Source organism: Protopterus annectens, chromosome 6.part0 (genome assembly GCF_019279795.1).
Source record: "Protopterus annectens isolate FY-2018-M chromosome 6.part0, PAN1.0, whole genome shotgun sequence".
Lineage (NCBI taxonomy): Eukaryota > Metazoa > Chordata > Ceratodontiformes > Protopteridae > Protopterus > Protopterus annectens.
Genome location: NC_056737.1, coordinates 521,931,657 through 521,953,515, shown reverse-complemented (window position 1 = coordinate 521,953,515; position 21,859 = coordinate 521,931,657). Strand labels below are relative to the sequence as shown.

General features: G+C 41.0%; 1 protein-coding gene across 1 annotated transcript in view; it reads right to left on the bottom strand.

Annotated features, from left to right (window-relative positions):
- Positions 1 to 12,276: 12,276 nt before the first annotated feature.
- The window catches only part of FBXO33 (F-box protein 33), a 590,205-nt gene continuing 580,622 nt past the window's right edge, over positions 12,277 to 21,859 (bottom strand). Inside the window, exon 4 of the mRNA XM_044074239.1 lies at positions 12,277 to 14,271. Coding sequence (XP_043930174.1) covers positions 14,000 to 14,271 — 272 coding nt within the window. The 3' untranslated portion in view covers positions 12,277 to 13,999. The remainder of the gene's footprint in view (positions 14,272 to 21,859) is intronic.

The following is a 21,859-nucleotide window of genomic DNA, read 5'->3' as shown; positions in this document are numbered from 1 at the left end:
GTCTTCGCCACCTCTTGATGCTGGAGATTGCCATTGTCTGCCTCTGTATGATCCTTGAGATTGCCCTCTGCCCCTTGCGCGTCTGTATCTACCTCTTTGGGGCTTGTCCGTGGCTGGAAAGGACCAGTTTTTTGAAGGCCAATTTCTACTAAAACGTGGTGGTTGTACCTGTAGAAAAGCCTTAACAGTTTGCATAGATTTAGCTTTTTCTTCCATTTTCCTTAGTATTTCCTCAGCATTAGTACCAAATAATACATCCTTTTGTAAAGGAGCATCTAGTAATTTAGCTTTGGCATGATCAGGCAAGGTTTGTTCCTAAGCCAGGCATGCCTCTGAATGACTGATCCTGTAACTGCAGCTCTACTTGAGGCCTCTAGAGCATCATAACCACATTGTAAGGTGTGCTTACCCACTTGTTCTGCACTATGCATCATATCCTGTAACTCCTTCAGATCTGGTTATTCAGGTTGTGACATTTTATTCTTTCATTGTGATAACAGGAATTGCTGATATTTAAGCATATGGAACTGACAATTTAAGGCCCTCATGGCTAGGGTGGCCGAGGTATATACCTTTTTCCCCCACCTTTCTAAGGATCTAGACTCTCTTTCAGAAGGTACTGGATTCTTAGCAGTAGAGGCCTTCATTCCCCTGGGGCCCTGAGAAATGGTTTCTGGGTCAGCATTATGGCTTTTGTAAAGGAATTGGTGTGAGTTAGGAACTCTGTAGTACCTATCAGGCTTGACTGGGGCTGGAGGCAGGGAATCCGGATTAAGGCAAGCCTCCGAATAAACATCATCAAGTATGTCCAAGACAGGAGGTATCGCCAGAGGTCTGTGCTGAGGTAGCAGAAGAAAATCCCTAAGCCTTTTCTTGGAATCTGAAAAATCCTGGCCTTCCCAATGGAAGTGTTCCCTCAAGGTATGCAAGGTTTCCCCAAATGAGAAATCCTCTGGGGGGGATACAGAAGGAATGGACTGTTCTGCATCAGAATCTTCAAAAGGTGAGTACGAATGCTCCTCTTCATCAGAATGCTCTGAAATAATGGAGCCCTGGTCAGAAGAGGGAGATTCTTCCTCCACTCTGGGTCTCTTGTCTGGTGGGGGTTGGGAATCCCTGATAAGAATAATTAAATCCTCAGCCATTTTGAGCATCTGTTTTTTAGGCATGGGGCCTGGAGATGGGCCCTGTGCAGCAGGCCTCTGGGAGTGCATGGCTGATTTAGACTTAGTAAAGGCCTTGATGGAAAAGGAAGAAGAAGGTCTGAAGACACCATGGGTGGAAGTAGACCTATCCACATTAAGAGGCTCAACACTCACAGTGGCTTCGGTAGCTGTAGTCAGGGTGTGGGCTGAGGAACCTGCGGTCTCGGTTACAGAGGACACCGCCAGAGAAGTGTCGTCGGTAGTCAGGGGCTGCGTAGGCGCCTCACTGAGAACCGGACCACGTGTAGCCAATTTTGGCGTGGTGTCGGTGGAGACCGCGGGCCTCGCGTGTCGGTCTTTGTCCTTGCGTTTTTTGGACAAAACAGTAGTCGGAGTCTCCGACGACATTTTATAGTCAAAAGCTTTACCAAAAAAGTGCTGGGCGAACTCCACCCGACGCTTAATAGTGCGTTTATTAAAAGTAGTACAAAAGCGACAGCCTGAGACGTCGTGGTCTGGGCCTAAACAAGGAATACAGAGGGAATGGAAATCCTTATGCGGTATTTGCTTCCCACAAGAAATACAATTGTTAACTTTGTCTGACATCAGTCTGAGGCAAGAAAAGTTTGCCCAATGGGGTACTTAGCTGTAAAGAAGACTTCGGTTTCCAAATTTTCGTAATTTCAGGAGCTGGCCGACCGGCACTTGCGAACTACTTCTGCTTCGGGCACCGCGCGGCAAAAAAGACTGAAGAAAATGGCGTTGGCTGTGTCTTGTATACCCCTGTCGCACTGACGTCAGGGAAGAAGGCAACAACAACCGACGCCAGACCTAGACTTTGGAATTCGGCCGACCGAGGACCCGCCTGATGGCAGGAGAACCCATCTGTAAAGACTGCAGCTGTATGCACGATGAACATCTGTTATATTGTTTAGTTGGATATTTTATTTATTTTACATTTGTTGACCGGGCTAGTTCAACTGGATACATGTCCATTTTCAGTGGTGGCCCGGGCAGAAAAGCACCACATTTACAATATTATTTACAGTAAGAGAGAATTTACAAGTAAAATTGAGGAACATTACAGTTTTTTTTACTTTACTTTGTAATTTTACTCACACATTTAGCACATATCTGGTATAGTTAGTCATAGCAATGAAATAACAAGTAAGACTTTTTCAACTGTACAGATGCATACTCTTTTTACGTAACAGAAAAGTATCTAGCACATGCAGATAAGACGAGTAATACCCATTAGTAGGTGAGGTAGTTAGTCAGGGTTAGTACAGGGGCATAACCACTTTGTTTTAAGGTATGCTTTCAGTTTGCTTTTAAATAGGGTGCTTGACGTCAGGGAGGTTAGATCACTGGGAAGAGAGTTCCAGGTTTTGCCAATAGTGTTGGAGAACAGAGAGTCACCAGCTAAATTGTTAGTTTTACATATTTGCACAAGTTGCTTATTAGATGAGCGTAAGGTCTTTAGGTTGCTATAGGGGGTAAGAAGATTTGTCAGTATTGGTGTGTTAGTAGGTTGATACAGGATCTTGTGGGCAACTGTTAGTTGGTTAAATGTTAAAAGATTTGGCAGCTCTAACCAACCTAGCTGTTTAAGATTGTGACAAAAATGGGTTCTGTAGGAAGACCCAGTTGCAAATCTGGCAATGTTATTGTAGGAGATGGCCAGCTTGATCAAGTTGCTTTTACATAGTTTAGTATATATAGGGGAGGCATATAGTAGGGTAGAGATTACGTGGGTACGGGCTATAGTGGACCTGGCTAGTGGGGTTAGAAAGGGTTTGATCCTATAGAGGGATCCTAGTTTCTTGTTGACTGTTTTTATAGTACTGTTTATATGGGAATCAAAGGTAAGGTTGTTATCTATTAGTACCCCAAGTAGTTTTGTAGTGTGATCCGGAGAGATAATAGTACCATTGCTTGATGCAACAGTAAAATTAAGTGGGGAGGATCTACGGGTGGGAGTAAATCGTAGAAGCTTTGTCTTTTTGGGGTTCAAGATAAGACATCGGTGTAGAAGCCATTTTTCAACTGAATTAAACACATTTTGGGTTAGTGACTGAAGATCTGATGGAGAAGTGGCTGAGCATATTAATGTTGAATCATCTGCATATTGGATACAGGTAGCTTGAGGTATTGCAGCATGTAGGTCATTTATAAATATTGATATAACCCCTATGTACCCCTTATGATTATTGGCATAACAGACCACATGTCATGGTGTTAGTAGACAAAAGAACTGAAATAACTATATGTTCTTCATACTGATCACTGCTGCACTAGCCTTAGATTACCAATACCATAGCATATGGAATATTAGACCAAAAAAATCCTAAGGATATATAAAGATGCCTGTCTCCAGGTGTAGTTGCTCTTACTGTACAACAGCTGTTATGTAACTATAAAATAGTTTTCCCCTACCCCATTCTGTACTAAGTTTCATTTTTGTTCTTATACTTGCTATGTGTGGTTCTTAAAAATATACTGTTCATTAATAATTGCTCCAGCGCAAATATTTAGTCTATAATTGCTTTGTGTTACTACAAGATGCTTGAAATGCAAGACTATAAGGTAATGTACAACAAGATATATCAAGTTTAGAGCATTGGAATGTGAGAGTTTAGCAAAAATTATATTTCCAGTCTCCAGCTTAATAATCAACATATAGTTAAAAGTAATTTTCTGTTCTTAATGCATGACTGGAAGTGTTAAAGGTTAATGTATTTTTCCAACAAACTACCACTACTACAAAAAAAAAAAAAGAGATTTACTGGAGTCCATTCTTTGGTCAGACTTGCAGCCCACTGGTCTGAAAGACATGTTCAGCCAAGCATGCGGGTATATTTGCAGCTGCCTGAATAGGCAGTGAGGTGAAGGCTTACAGTATCCTGCTGGAGTCCAGGTTTTGTTCAACTGCTTTTGACCAGGTGTCTGACAGTATAAATAAAGTTAAAGGAAAAAGACGGAATTATTTCTTTTTCAATACAATTTAAAGTAAATTAGCACTTTAAGTAGTTCTATCACTGTATGCCTAGCTAGAGCACTTCATACTAAGGATCATTATTTACCTGAAGCTTTCTCTCACTCCCTTTCTTCTCTGCTACTTTCACTTCTTTTTCCATTTCTCATACATTTTTCTCTACACTTATTCCATCAATATCTTCTGCTGCTACTCCTCATTTAAAAGATCTAGACATTTTTTTTGATTACTTTTTCATCCCACTGTGTTTGAGCTTTGTACTGTTCTTTGTTCCCTGTCTTCTATTACTTCTCTCACTGGAGTTTATTTGAACCACATCCCATCTGTTCTGCATTTAACTGCACTGCATTCCTCCTGTAACTCAAACATGAAAATAAAAGTTTAATCCAGTTTCTTATGGCTCTTGCTTATATATCTGAATAAATGTTCTAATTTCTGTCAATTTCTCTGAATGACTACCATTTCTGTACCAACACCTTTTCTATCACAGCATGCACTTCAGCAAGTGTTTTTCATGTTCTTCATCTGTTGGCTGACAGTCACTATATCCCAGCTGGCTGGTCTGGACAATTGTTTACACACAAGTGCTCACATCCTAGCTCTGCAGGAAGGTTTTGCTCATCCCCTCCCATGCTGTTCTCTATGCCATTGTATTATTCTAGAAACTAGTCAATGCTTCTTCTGCAGTCTGCTGTGCTTTTTCTAAAGCATTTCTGGGTAAACAGTGTATTCCCCCAATTCAGTAACTTTGCTAGGGAGTTACTATATATTGTATAATGACTGGCCATTAACATTCAAAAATGAGCAAGCTGATTGGTAGGCCCAACCAGCATGCTCACTGTAAATCAAGTATATACTAATGGAAAAAAAGTCTGGTCACCTGGACTTTCTTCTATTAATACATGCTATGGAAACTCTACTTTTCTTTAATTTAAAAATAAATAAACTTACAAAAACTGGAGACTTCAAAAGAACGAGGCAGACGGGACAGAGAATAATACAAAGATAATTGGCTATGTTATGCAAAATTAGAGAAACGTGCCCAATTTATTCTTATATTTTCTCTGTCCTGCCTCTTCCTTACATCTGAAGTCTCCTGATTTTTTTTTTAATTAGAAACAAAGTAAAACAAAAAACCAACAGAGATCTTCCGTTCTCAGTTGCTTCCTATACAATACAATGATGTATTGCATAACTGTGGGACTGCAAGTCCCATACACATGTGCAGTACATCAAGAAATCCCCAGGATACTGAGAAAAAATGCGCAAGAGCAGCACTGCCCTGTTATACAAAGACATTATTTAAGAAAAACGTAAGTAACTTTTTTCTTAAATAATGTTGTTGTTGTGTCTTTCGGCTTTTCCCGGTTAGGGGTCGCCACAGCGGAACTCCGGTCCACTAATGATTGGCAGCAGATTTGTTTTACGTGCTGGCTTGCCGAGCCTAACGCACAACCTTCAACGAAGGAACGCCCATTCACGCATGTCGCCACACAGAAGACGCTCTAACTGAGAATCGAACGGGCAACGTCTAACTGTGAGGCAACGCTACCGCAGCACCAAAATATCATTGTATAATAGCAATAACCCATGGTTGGGTGCGGTTAATGCTAATTTACCCATGGCTGGCTTTGTTTGGTAACAAGGGCAAAGCCCTCGTGACCAAACCATACCAACTGTGGGTAAACCCAGCATTACCCACACCCAGCTGTGGGTTACTGCTATATTATACAATGACTGGCTATTAACATTCAAAAACATGCATGCTGATTGGTCAGCCCAGCCAGCATGCTCACTATAAAATCCAGCATATAACAATAGAAAAAGGTCTGGTCACCTGGACTTTCTTCTATTAATATGTGCTTTGGCTTTTCAGTTTTCCTGAGCTAACAGGTTGAGAAATAGGAAATTCGGAGAGTTTAGAATTACGAGATAGACAGGGGAGAAATACAATGAAAATCAGGTATGTTATGCAAAACTAAAAAAAAAAGTACCCAATTTTCCTCATATTGCCCCGTTTCGCTTGCACCTCCAAACTGTTGGGATTTCAAACTTTTTTTTTAAATAAATAAATAAATAAGCAATAGAGATCTTCCTTTCTCTGTCGCTTCCTTTCCAAAGCACTGATGTACTGCATAAGCGTGGGAACGCAAGTCCCATACACGTGCGCAGTACATAAAAAAAAAAAGCCCCATGATAATGGAAAAAAGTGCAAGAACATCAGAGTGCCCTTATACAAAGACATTATTTAAGAAACGTAAGTAACTTTTTTCTTAAATAATGTCATTGTATAACAGCAATAACCCATGACTGGGTGTGGGTAATGCTGGACTTACCCCATGGTTGGCATTGTGTCTTCCTTGGGCCTCGTTTAGTGACCAAACCACATCAACCATGTGCAAATCCAGCATTACCCCACACTCAGACATGGGTTATTGCTATATTATACAATTCTTCCTCTAAAACGTGCACGCTGATTGGCCAGCCCAACCAGCGTGCCCGTTGTAAATCCCACAATATACTAACGGAAAAAGGTCCGGTCGCCCGGACTTTTCTGTTAGTATAAACACTAATCTCGCTATGTTAAAGAGTTTAACATAGCGACACGAGGTTTAAAAAGCAACGCAAATCTCCGTTTTTTTAAAGCTGTCTCGCTATGTTAAACTCCTTTAACATAGCGACACAGTGTAATTTTTTTAAACCTGTCTGCTATGTTAAATGGGTTTAACATAGCGAGACAGCTTTAAAATAAGTAACGGAGATCTCCGTTGCTTATTTTAAAGCTGTCTCCATGTTAAACCCATTTAACATAGTGAAATAAAAGCAACGTAGATCTTGCGTTCTCCGTTGCTTTTGCCCAACTCTGATGTACTGCGAGGCATGCACAGTACATCAGAACTGCCGCGGAATACCAGACAGCTGCGGAAGGGCAGCAAAGAGGCATTATACAATGCCATTATTTAAGAAAAGTAATTATTTCTTTTCTTAAATAATGTCATTAATAATAACCCACTTCTGGGTGTGGGTAATGCGGGATTTAACCACGGTTGTCTTTGTTTGGTCCCTCGGGCTTCGCCCTCGGGACCAAACCATGCCAACCGTGGTTAAATCCCGCATTACCCACACCCAGGCGTGGGTTATTGCTATATTACTATCTAGATACATTAATGCTGTGAAAAACAGCCAAGTAGTTTTCCTAGTCCACTGCTAAGTTGTTCTTCCTTGCTAATCTAGCTTTAAATATGCTAAAGACTTTGCTGCATCAACTGGATTTATATCTTTACCAAAGTTTGACCTCTCAAAAGGGTTGGGGACATTTTAATTAAAACCTTTGCTAATGAGATCCATGAATTAGCATTATCTCATTCAGGAAATGCGCAACCAATGTATCTTTGTCCGTCTCGTTTTTTTATCTGCCTCTTTCCATCCAAATATGAATAGTACTTGTTTTATGTTTCCATTTCCCTAAACTCTCAGAATCCCATCCTCACTGCCAAATGCACTGGGTTCAACACTAGTATTTTGAGTCAAGATAACTACAGCGCAGGCTGCACAAATGGAGAGAGAGACATGAGATACCAACAAATATAATTTAATGCAAATTTGAAGTATCTACAAGCTAACAACTGCTGTAGCATTTTATTAGTGCTGATATTCTGTTATGAAATACTCCTATGCAATCTCAAAGGAAACAGTACCTGCAGCTCACAGGAACTCTATAATTTACCCATTAGTCATCAGCCTCCGCTGAAAATGGACCCACGTCCAGTCGGACACTCCCGGTCAACAAATTTAAATAAATAAATAAATAAATAAATAAATTAGTGGTGAAGCTTTGGTCTATCATATCAGTAAGTTAGGCATGGATATAATCACATTTCATGCCCTGACTACAGAGTCAATTTCAACTAACAGAACCCTGACCTTATATTCAATCTGATGTTGCATATTTTAAAACATATTTTCTCAACAGCTAGTCTACAAAAAAACAACATTTTGATGTTTTATATTACTCTTTGCTCTGGAAGGAAAGAAACAGTCTTTCACACTAAATATTTTCTTCATGTACTAGTTGGAAATGGTTTCCTTACACAAATGTGAAGAACAATTCTTCAGCTCACTGTTCATTACAAATTACATCACAAACAGAGTGAGCTGAAAACCCCCCCAAAACAACCAAAAAATTATTTTTTGCAGGGGGGCAAGCCCACCTGTGACCCCAAAAATTCTATATACCACCCCCATGGACATACCACAGTGAAGAAAAGGTGAAAAAAAACCTGAAAAACGCACCACTGCCTTGTACAACATAATACAGTGCTGTGAAACTCACAGTGACATTAAATTCTTGACCATCATGCTCTCAGCAGACAAAGCAGCACAAACACGTAGGTAAGCCAGCTGTGAGAGTAGCCCTCAGTCATAACCAGCAGCTTGTTACTTATTAAGTCTAAGTTCCTTTAGCTCAAGCAGATGGCATCACAAAATACATTCTGAAATCAGTTCCCCTTGCTGTGTTATCACAAAACTTAATGCAGCCACAGCTTAATTAATTTATGTTATTATAAAAATATATTTCTCTGGGGTAGTAATAAAAAAAAAGCTCAAGAGCTTTTTGCTGGCCACGAGCTTTAGTAATGGCCAAGATGGATCCAAACCCAACAGCTGAGGATAGAATGAAAATTGACAATGTCAGATCTAAAGTTCTGCAGGAGAACAGTTTTAGCAATCTAAAGCTATGCTTGCAGTGCTAGCTTTAACTATGAAGCAAGGTTATACGCACCAGTGCTGAAAAATCATATTATAGGAGCCTGAACAGAAATTCCACACTCTACTAACTCTGGAGGATAGAGACAGCTGTGCCACTACAGACACATGGTTTAAATTCGTAGAAACTACTTCAGCAGTACAAGACTTGAGTGCCTTCCACACGTTAAGACCATCAGCTGCACAGACAGGGACAAAAGGGGAGGAGCTTTAATCTATATTAGCAACAAGCATAACTCTTTGTGGTTAAACAGGACAATGACCTAGGATTTATCCACATGCAAATCACCATAGACAAAGTCTCATACTATATCCTAGCAAGCTATAGGTCACCCCCTATCTCCCTAGAATCCAAGAGCTCATACCTGGCCCTACTGGAGACACTCACCGTTAAAATACCTTATTAATGGGACACTAACTGCTTCTCCATTGACTGGGAAACATACACTGCCTCATATTTGGAGGCGCAATGATTCCTGGGCAATAACGCAAATATCCCTGACTAGATAGTGCGCACACCCACCAGAGGTTCAAACATACTGGATCTGGTACTCACCAACATGGGAGAGTGCTGCACATCCCTACTGTCACATCCTCACTGGAAGGTCAAACCACAAAGCTGTCTCCTTTAAAATAAAAATCAGCTAAGTAACCCCAGCAAGCCCTGTAACAGTTAGGAACTACTCCAAAACAAACTACATCCTATTAAGCAATAGTTTGTCAAAATTCAATGCCCCTTCCCAACCATGAGTACACAGCAACACGTGGAATCATTCACACAGACCCTGAACCATGTAAATGGCTGCACCTACAAGAAGTAAGCCCAAAACAAACTAAAATCAAAACACACTGGTGGGATTCTAACCTTAATAGGGTATATAACAAAAAGGGAAAAAAAACATGACTGAAATCACTAACAGCAGCTCCCATAATGATAGTTTTTATCTAGTTTAATTAGAGAGCTGCTAAGAGGACTAATCATGGTCAACAAGGCCAATTACAAGGTCAAGAGAGCCTCAAAGTCTAAAGACAACTACAAGGACTTCTACAGCTATGTCTGAAACTTCAAATTTGGCACAAATCAGTGTACGGAACTGATGGTCAATGGTGCCACTTTCACTGAGCAAAGTGACATAGCGAATTTGCTGGCTAAAAAATTCAGCTCAAACTTCACCCTCCCCCCACCTCCCCATTAAATAACTACTAGCATTACCCCCTCAACTATTAGCAAGGAGCAGATCCAAGTGGCACTCGTTAAGGCCAAAAACAGTCTCAATGGGCCCCAGATACCTCCTAAACAGCTTGAAACATGAGATATCAGGACCACATGAATCACTTTTCAACTACAGCCTCAAAACAGGATTTGTATCATCAAAACACCCCAGAAAATACAGAACTATTAGTCTAACTAGCTTAATATGCAAAGCCATAGAACAAACTACCATGGAAATGGTCAACAAAAACATACGCAACCTTCGGGCACTGGACCCAACACAGTTTGGATTTGTCAAGGGAAAGTTATGCCTACTAAACCTGATGGACTTCTTTGAGATGGGCAACAAGGCAAAGGATAAGGGGAAAACAGTGCATACTGCCTATGTGGACCTGGCTAAGGTGTTTGAAACAATATCCCACTTAGGTATAGTAGACAAACTCACCAAACATGGAATAATACCCTACATAAATCGCTGAATTGGCAGCTTGCTCAAAGACAGGACCCAGGAAGTCAAGATTGGGGAGACCACCTCCACTAAGAGACTAATCACCAGTGGGGTAACTCAGAGCTCTCTGCTGGGACCACTCCTAGTTGGCATCTACTTCTAGGAGGTAAAGACTAATGTTCTGCAAATTGGGATCCATCATAGATTCCCTATGACACAAACCATTACAAGAGTGTCTAACACAGACAGATGACTGGTGCCTAAATCAATTATTAAAATTCAATGCATTATACTACCTTTTGGGAAAACTGCCACCCAGGCTTATTGTTCCATCAATAAGACACCCCAAGAGTTGACCTGGTAGTCAGGAATCTGCGAACATATGTAGACAGTAATCTGGCCTTTGACCAACATGTGGCAAAGGTAGTAAGAAAATCATTCTATGTCACCCAACTTATAAAGTAAGGGCATGGCATCCAGATCAAATGAAGTCATACTGCCACATTACTTGGCCCTTATTAGACCCATCATTGAGTATCATTCCACCTTTGGTATGTACCTGACCAGACATATGCAACAGTTGGAATGCCCACAAAGGTTCCTTACCAGGAGAATCCAGGGTATAAACACACAGTCCTATAAGGATCACCTTAAACCCTTATCTTTATACTCCATTTCCTACATGTTACAGAGAATTAATCTTCTTCTGGCAGACACGGCATCCTTAAATCCAGCTCTGATGGACCTTTTGCACATCCACAAAATGAACAGCATCAGAACCACTAGGTCCAATGATTTAAATGTTGCTTGGGACATAAATGATAGATACTGGTGAAGCAAATGTATTTCTCTGAAGATCCCCATGCTCCAGAACAGGCTCCCATCCATGTGAAACACAGTCCATCTCTCATCCTATTTAAGCACAACCTTGTTCAATGGATGGGAAATCTGGAAATTCACCCCGGGTCTGGTCCCCATGTCTCTGACAGTCACAGGAAAACTGCAATGCCCAAACCAACCCCCCCCCCCCCCAACATAACATCTGAAAACTTCCTAACAAACCACCTCTTAACAAACGCCCGTGATACATAGGGACACAACTGGGTTGGGCTGCATGGCTAGGCTTATAACAGCACTGGTGGCCATTAGCGTAGTATATACCTATGAAGCTACTTATAATCTGCTTTATGATAGGTCCAAACTACAAGCAGAGGCACAGTTTGCGGCCTCTAACACCTGGGGGCATCTAAAACTCTAGGACTCAGGCTGGCTAGTGGATATGTGCATGCAAACAACTGCATACATCATGAAAGCAAGTGCAGCAGTGATCCTATTATAAGCATTTTCTTGTATAGACAGGCTGACAAACTCAATAAAGGGGCAAGGCAGCCCAAATGTTTAACATCTATAGCGTTCCCCTCAAGATTTGTCAGAGGAATGATTTTTAAGTAAATCATGATTTCATACTGTAGTTTGTCTTTGTCTAAATATCTCTAAAAGTGCTTTGCTAAAGGCTGACAATGTGATTCAGTTCTTGTTAAGAGAGGACTCAAAGAACTGTTTAAATGATGCAGTCAAAATTTCTCACATTCTATGTGCTGCAAGAAAAGTTAAGATATTGTGACAACTCTGTAAAGTTTAAAAACAGCAAGTAAACAATGTTTTTCTTTAGTCAATGTACATTCAGATAACATGACAGACTCAAAAATGTCTTTTTAATTGCTTTATTTATCGATTAAAAGAATAAACATTAAACATAAACCATATAACAAACATCAGTTCAAACATCCATCTGAATTCCCTACATGTTCTGTCAGGTTTTCTGTACTTTTTTAACATACAATTCTTATAATCTGATCACATTCATAAGATAAAACCTCACCACATCTGGCATGCTCACACACTGTGCCAGTGGATCCACTCTACTGATGAACATATAAAATCCGCATGGTATGTGCTCACTGGAGACAAAGAATACGCAGTGCACACCTGTCAAAAGATCATTACTTTTATATAAGATGGTAAAACCCTTGTAAAACAATACATATAAACTTTTCCATAAATAGAATCGTATCTGGACATCTGTTGCATAAATCTTGTTTTTTTTTTTTTCTTCTCGAAGTTCATAATACAGCAGCCAGGTCTCAGCACCGCTGGGCACCCACGTCGGCCACTTACTTATTATTATTGCAGACTGTCCTGTAACATCAAATGCACAACATTCGTACCACTTAAAACTGGGGTCAGGTGGAAGTCTCACAGAGACCACGTCTGTACCCGCGGTTGCCCTGAAACAGTTAAATTGGCTTTTGAAGCCTCTCAGATATAACAAGATTTTAAAACAAACTTCATGGAATGTTCTTCACTCAACATAGCAGCTTTTATCCTGTAATAGAACACACATTTTTTATACTATTTTTACATTCACTATTCACAGTGAAACAGGTGCATGTTTTGTTTAAGAGTTCTGAGGTTGTTGACTGAGCCACAGCACAGCTGTGTACCACAGGTCGAACTTCGACCTTTTATATTATAATCTAGCAGTTATCCGGCTGACCCAACCATTGGCCTGCCCTCTGCCAGCATGTGGGCACTTCTTCATTTTAAACAGATTCTTTGGCAGCTGACACAGGCGCTGACAATAGAAAACTCAGCGACTCTTAGCTAGGGATTTCACGACTAGTGTATATGTCCTGTAGAAAACCTATATGTAAACTATTAACTGCAACATTTAAAGCTAATATTATCTAGCTTCACCCAATCAGAGTAGAATATCTAAATAAAAACTGACAGGTGGACTAAATAACAGCAAGGAAAAGTAAAATATAGCTTTTACAGAAGGAAAGGGAAAAAGGTAAAATAGTACAACTGCTACAACTAACCAAGTTGTGCAATCCTTGGAATGAAGATTCTAAGAAACAATTAGACAGTTTTCTGCTGGACAGCAATTTTACAAGTTGGGATAGTTAATGCTGAAAAGTTATTTTGTGCTGCTGGAATATTTTGGCAATACATGGTTCTGAAACTCTGAAATTCCTTGAAAGGTCAATGAACCAAAAGACAACTGTAAAATAAACTATTTGCTAGTGTGACATGTTAACAATCATTTCAAGCAGAAGATGCGATGAAAAAAGTAGAAGCTGCATCTCAATCAGTTTCTCAACACATCTTTCAGCAGCATCTTTAGAAGCTTTAGACAACTAGTCCATTAATCGTGAAAGCCCTAAGCTCTGCCATATAACTTGTAATTAATACCTGACCATTCTTTCACTTAATTACTGTAGAATATACATATATAGTTCTATATAGCTAATACTGGTTAAACACAGCACGTGTAAAGTTAGTTCACACTAACAAAAAAAAAAAGGGCCCTAAATTGCATATATTACCGCAGGATTTGTCAATGAAAAAAAAGAAAACAAAAAGCAAAGCTAAATGCCTTTGCTAAAGTTCTGCATCTCCTGGTAGAAGTGACGAGCTGGGTCAGTAAAAACACAAAGTGATTCAATATCCATCACTGCATGCCATGATCGCCCTAATCCAAGGGACACCTGTTCAGTGAGATTGTGTACTGGATCAACATCCTGATAAGCTAGTTCTTCAGGATCAAAATCAATGCTTTCTTCAGTTACCTCCAGCACTTTAAGATCAGAGCCACGGAGACGAGCAATAGCAATGAGATTATGAGCCCATACAGTGTAACCTAGGGAAACAGAAAACGGGAAAAAACACAAAAATCAGTTCTGTGGCACCTGAAGATGCTAACATTAATTAAAACAACAAATTACATTACTGCAAACATCAGGAACACCAGGCAGAAATGTGTCTTAAGACTTTTGATCTCAATCACACTTTTAAGGAATATGTACTTAAGCAGCCTATTGTGTTTAATTCTGCTAGGTCTACCACAATGCTGAAGTGAAGGGGAAAAGACAGAAAAACTCACAATCTTTAGTAACACAATGAAAAATCAATGACAAATTTACAGGAGCTTTTAGCTTTAATGCACACAGCATTTGCTATCATGTTAGCAGCAATACGATAACTAACACAATTTCCAAAACTATACTTAAAATTCATCCTGACCATTTACAATTTAAATGAAAATCATCTGCTGTATTTGCCGGACTTTATTTACATCTCATCTCAGTCAGGCTTTTGAAAAATGGAGTGGTCGAATGTTAATATTCGGAAATATATACAGCACTTTAAATGCAAATTCCTTCAAGATCTAAGCCATACCTCTAGAAAGTACAGTTACAGAAGAACTTACAGTAACACCAAGCTGCCAGCTGCTAATAAGTCTGCAGAGTCCCAAGCTGCTATTATTTTGGCATACGTGTGTATGTCAGCAAAACCTGACACTATATGACTTAACTTATTTATACCTACAGTCCTGATCAAGTTGTTTTTTACTCCATGCCAGCAGTACTACTTGGGTGGAATGCCTTGTGTCTACCATGCCTACAGCGATTCGATGGCAGATGGGATATAGCACTTACTTGTTTCAATGTTGCTTAATTGTGGTACTGAATTCACAACATCCACATTATGATTAAGAAAGCTTAATACCTGAAAATTATTTAAACTATGAAAGTAAAAGCTACTTTATTTGATTAAATTACATTTTCTCATATTTAAGAATTGTTAAAAGTTCCAGGCTTGACGGCACAAAGCAACTTCATACCACACTTTTAATAGTGCTAACAGGTACGAATGAGTTAATGGTGCAAAACAGACAAGCAGTCAACTCATCAGCATAAAACTGACGTGTGCCCCCCCCCCAAAAAAAAAAACAGAGGATCCTGTCCTGGGATAACAGTCTGGTCATAGTGGAGGGTTATACATGCCCATGAGACCTCCAGATCTCTGCTGATAGGAGCCTCGTGCTCCTGCTAGATTCACTGATGGTAAACTGATCTGAAAGGAGGAGCCAGACAATAGTGATCCAAAATGTGATTTCAAGACGGCTAAATTAAAGAGTTAGCAAGCTCCACCTAGAATAAAAATACTATGCTCATTACTACCTATTGGCATGGCACCCCATACAGGCCCATCTAGGTTTAGCCTTAAAAAACAAAAAAAGAGAGAGAGAGAGAGCTGTGTGAAGTTGTCATCTTGGTTCACTACTCACAAAATAAAAAGTGAGTCAAGTGTAGAGCCAGCCAGGGAGAAGGAATGAAATGAAATGTGCAACTTAAAACAAGACTATACCCCAGCACTGAAAACTAGCTTCTGCAACAAATTTAAATGTTATTATTTTTATTTATTTTTTTTATTTTACTTATTTATTGACCTGGTAAGCCCAGTGGATAAACTGTCCCTTTTCAGGGGCGAACCTGGAACACTGTCTGGATAAATAACTTGGTAAGAGTCCCACAGTAGGCAAAAGAAGGTGGAAGGAGTTAAACCCTGTACCCTGTGCACATAAAGTAGCTTATTAACAACTTACAGCTCCAGTCCTCTGGATAACTACCTGAGCCAACACTCATCTCATTTACAGGGAAGGAGCAGAAATTCATATGGCAGGTTGTGAAAGTTCCAGACAGATCTTTTTAATGGGATTGGTCTTTCTTCCTAGTCTGGAGTTGGCAGTTAGGAGAAACCTTGGGTGGGAGTGGTGGAAGTCACCCCAGCTGCATGCGGGTGTCGCAAACAGGGTTACTTCAATACTATTGAGTTTCAGAAAGTTTGGGGGCAGGTATAACGGTTAAGCTGTTTAATTCAGACACAGTACGGGGTTTTTGATCATCACCTTTGAAGGGAAAATTGTCTAGGCTTAAAATGGCCCATAAGGCCAGCTAACCTAGTATGAACATATAACGGAAAACTCTTTCACTTAGTTTTTTGTGCATATGCACCAAACAGTTATTTGGAATATTCTGCCTTCATAGAGACTGTAGGTGCATTACTTGACTGGGCACCACCCACAAACACTGCATGTCTACCAGGAGGCTTCGGTTCTCAAGTGGGGAATGACACAATTATGTGGAGTGGGTATGGCTGTGTGAAATGTCTGATCTGAACCTGGGTGGTAAATTGTTTTAGGACTTATGTGTTAGTCATGCACTGTCACTATACAACTATAAATTCAAAAATATTCATAATGTATTTGGGCCAATGGTGGATGACAGACTTTCTACTTGTGTTATCAGACCTGAGGATGTACGTTTTGGACATATGGAGTCAGAAGAAGTACCAAGCTGTCAACTCATCACCACTTTGTGGTGAGCTGGGTCACAAGGGTGGACTGGTGGCTAAACAAACATAGGAAAAACTAAATGTAGTGGAGGTGTCCTAGAAATGCCTAGCCAATACTTCTGTGAAGGATGAGATCAACTAGTACCAGTGAAACAGGTGCTCCTGTATACCTGGCCAATGTCAAGGGCTTGCAGTCCGACTATAACTTGTTCAAGACCTCAGTACTTGAGACAGTGGCACAGAAAGTACAGCTGTGTACACTTACCATAAATGTAGATGTTTGAGTGTATTCACTGTTGCAGTCATTACATTTGGGTAATCTGCTGGCAGGCTGCCCTCAGTCAGCCTGAATTCCAAACTCTTGGGTCCTGCGTCAGTTGCCGTCTCCTCTTCCATGACATCAGGCTGTCAGGGGTATAAAACATGCAGCTGATGCCATTTTCTTTAGTTTTTCTTGGCCCCGATGTCAAAAGGTAGCAAAAGAAGAAGAAAAAAAAAAATATATATATATATATATATATATATATATATATACACACACACACACACACACACACACACACACACACACACACACACACACATGCATCGATATAAACTTTACCTTCATCTACAAGCAAATACACCACATAGGTTGTAGAAGACAGAGAAGGAAAGATAAACTCCAGAATGACAGGGGGATGGTGGGAGGGTAACCTGGACTGCAACAATGTATACACTCGAACATTTACATTTATGGTAAGTGTACACAACTGTACTATGCTCTTCGTGTTTCACTATTGCAGTCATTACATTTGGGTAGAATCCCAAAGCTATGGTTGGGGGGCTGGAGCTAAACAGCATTAGGAGCGGCTACAAGGCCCCGCAGAACTGCAGTGGCAAAGCCTGCTCTGGATTTAGAGTAGAGAGGCAAATGATAATGCTTTGTAAAGGTGTGAACAGAACTCCAAGTAGCAGCCTCTAGAATGTCTTTGGTTGGTGCTCCCCTTAGAAAGGCTGCTGAAGTAGCTGCAGCTCTGGTGGAATGAGACCTAATGCCCTTGGGCACAGGTTTACCATGGTGTAAGTAGCAGAAACGGATGCAGTGGCTTATCCACTTTGAAATTGTCTGCTTTGAAATAGCCTTGCCCTCTGATCCTGCAGCACCGGAAGTATACCCCTCACTGGTGAGATCAGATCACAAACTAATCTCGCTGGAGGTCCTCACCCCCACCTGAAATAAAAAGACCACAGTAAAGAACTACTTCACACTTCTAAAGACTAGTGTGGTCTCCTTTAAGGCCCCGAAACAGTACTCAAGCCGCTGAATCACTTACAAATGCCTTCTACCAGCACCTGCAGGACTGCATGGATAAGGCAATCCCAAGCAAAACAAAGACTCTTTGTACCAAAGGCAAAGCGTCCAGTCTGGTGGACCCCAGCCATAAACAAACTCTACAACAAAGGAGGAAGCTACTACAAGATAGAGCAAAATCACTATAAAAAACTAAGAGCTCTCATAAAATCATCCAAAGCAAATTTTTGAGAGAAAAATAGCTAAAGACTCAAAGACAATCATAAGGCCTTCTTTAGCTATGTTAGAAACCTGGAGGAAACTCCCAGATATGCTCAGAACTAGTTCATGCTCAGAAATGATGTGAAGATTACTGATCCTACAGACATTGCCAACATACTGGCTGACAGGTTCAGTGCAAACTTCTCCCCTCCCCAAAAGGAGAGATATCTATACCAAGCGTGCAGCCCCCAAACATCTCCAACGCCCAAGTGAGAACTGCTCTCCAGCATCCATGGGACCTGATGGTGTCCAATTAAACCCACAGCTAGGACAGCTGTTTAATCATAGTCTTACCTCTGGATGCACTGCAACTGTGGTCCCACTTCAAAGGTGGTGCCTCCACCAACCCTGGATATTACCGCCCATTAGCTTGACAAAGCCATGGAGAGGATCATAATGGACCTCATAAATAAAGACATAGGAATTTGCAGACTTTGGATCCATCCCAGTTTGGCTTTGTCAAAGGCAGATCATGCCTTCTAAACTTGGTTGACTTTTTGAAACAGTCACCAAAGCCATTGATGAGGAAAGGCAGTCCCCTACCTCGATCTTTGATACAATACCCCACTGGTATCATTGAAAAACTCATCAGCTTAAATGTTAACCCATACATCACAAGATGGGTTGCAAACTGGCTGAGTGACAGAACCCACAGGGTCAGAGTTGCTGGCATGTCAGACTCAAAGCCTGTCACAAGTGGTGTACCACAGGGCTCAGTCCTGGGCCCACTCTTGTTATCTACTTTTCGAAGTACAAGCAAACACACAAAGTTTGCAGAAAAACACATCTGACACAGATATCCTTCAGAAGGGTCTCACAAACGGATAACTGGTGCCAGAGCCATGGCCTAAAGTTAAATGCCAAAAATGCATAGTCATACCTAGCTACCAAATAGGTGGCAATCCACTGAGCACGTAGCTAAAGTAGTTAGGAAGACCTTCGCCCACCTTATCATGATCTCATCTAGATCAAGGGAGGTCCTTGCAGCAGCTGGAGAGGCCACAAAGTTCCTCACCAAAAGGATAAAGGGTCTCAAACATCTGTCCTATGCTGCCCAAGAACTCCAGCTCTAGCCATGTCAAACCCAGATTTGATGAATATGCTTCACCTCAAAAATCTAGATCGTGCTGGAGGGATAGATTCATCACCCAAAGACTCCTATGCTGTGGAATAAAATCTTGACCAATGGATGGGAGACAGGGATTACCTCAGTGTCACTGCTCAACAGAGGCACAGCAAAATAATGGGTATAGTTGGGCAGATAGATGAACCTATGAACCTATATGTCACTAGGAATTGTTCAGTTTTTCTTAGAGCGTTAGTCCTGCTTAAGTAGAATCTTAGCTGTCTGTGTATGTCCAAGGAATGCAGAATTCTCTTCCCCCTTGTTCTACGGATTTGGATAAAGGGTTGGCAGATGAATTGTTTGGTTAAGAGCCACACTGGAAACCACCTTAGGCATAAAAGTAGGATTTGTCCTCAGAGATACCCTGTCTGGGTAAAATATGATAAAAGGCTCTAATAGCCATGAGGGCCTGTAGCTCTGAAACTCTTCTTGCTGAAGTAATTGCTAGTAGCAGAGCTGTTTTCCATGATAAGAACTTTATATCAGCAGTAGCAGCTGGTTCAAATGGAGGCAGAGTGAGCTTTTCCAACACATAATTGAGGTCCCATGCAGGCAATGGTGATCTTCTAGGAGGCCTTAAATTTTTGGCTCCTCTAAGATACTGCTTTAGTTATGGATGAGAAAAGATTGGTGGCTGTGTATTGTAATGAGCCAAAATGGCAAAGGCATGGATTTTAATTGATGAGAAAGATAGGCCTTTGTCAAGCATCTCAATTAAGTATTGCAATATCTGAGGAATATTTGGTTCTGCTGTATCAGTTCCTTGTGCTTGATTCCAAGCACAGAATCGCTTCCATTTGTCAGCATAAGATTTTCTAGTACTAGGCCTTCCGGCTTCCAAAATGGCATCCATCACAACTTTACTGAGAGGTGTTGTTTGTATGACTACATGATCTGCCAGATTCAGAGACTGTAGTTGATTGTGCATGATTTGATTGTTTTGCTGGGACAGTAGTTGTGGTCTTTGAGGCAAGGTCCAAGCTGGGTATTGAGACAAGTTCCTTAGGACTGGGTACCAGTACTGCCGGGGCCAGTCCGGGGCAATTAGTATCATCTTTGGTTTCTCTTGCCTGACTTTTAGGAGGACCTTGGGGAGAAGAGGCAGAGGAGGAAAGGCGTAAACTGATAGGCTTTTCCAACTGAAGGATAGGGCGTCCACTTTCCATGCTTGTCTGAGATAAGTCCTTGTGCAGAATCTTTTCAATTGATAATTTTGAGGAGAGGCAAATAGATCTATGTCTGGGCTCCCCCATTTCTCTGTTATGCTGAATTCTTGTGGATTTAGTTTCCACTTGTGAGGATCCATAAGATTTCTGCTTAAATCGTGTGCCAGAGTGTTTTGCTTTCCTGGCAGGAATTGAGCTTGAAGATGTACTTGGTAGGTCAAAGCTGTGTTCCACAGTGCCATGGCTAATCTGCAAAGGAGGCATGAGTGCGTGCCCCCTTGTTTGTTTATATACCACATGACTGTGGTGTTGTCCGTCTTTATCAGTAGTTGTCCTGGATGAAGTAAGTCCTTGAAGGCAGTTAGGGCATTTTGAACAGCTAGCATCTCTGTTTGATATGCTGATGCATTTATTTTGGTGACCATATGCCCTGAATGCATCTTCCTGCCATGTGGGCCCCCCAGGCATAATCTGATGCGTCTGTTGTTATGGTTTGGCTGGCAGGGGGTAGAGTGAATGGCCATCCCATGTTTTGGTGACATGCCTTTGCCCACCTTAGAAACTCCTGTTGCAGGCAGGGAATAAGAGGAATCATTGTTTCCAGACTGTGAGAATGTTGACTCCATAAAGATTTTAGGTACCACTGAAGTTTCCTCATATGCAGTCTTGCATACAGAATCAGTAGGATGCAGGATGCCATGAAGCCCAGAGCCTGCAGAATTTGTCTTGCAGAAGACTGGGTTTTTGTTGCCATCAGTTTGAAGTAAGTGGTCAGTTGCCTTTGCTTGTCTGGTGTGAGATAAGCCATCTGGGCAGTTGTATTCAAGTTTGCACCCAGGAATGTTATCTTTTGAGAGGGTACCAGTTGTGATTTCTTTTCGTTTATTGTGTACCCTAGGCATGTTAGAAGCCTTTTCACAAATGCCAGGTGTCGAAGAAGAGTGTCCTTGTTCTCTGCTTGAATGAGACAGTCGTCCAAGTAAGGATATATTTGTATACTTCTTTGTCTGCAAAATGCAATTACTGGTGCCAGGCACTTTGTAAAGACCCTGGGCGCAGTAGATAAGCCAAACGGCAGTGCAGAGAATTGGTAATGCATTAAGCAAGCCTTGAATCTGAGGTATCTTCTGCATGACTGTCTTATTGGGACATGCAGGTATGCCTCTTTTAGGTCTAAAGTCACCAGCAAAGCATTATTGCTAGCATGGGCAGAAGCTGCTGCAAAGTCAGCATTTTGAATTTT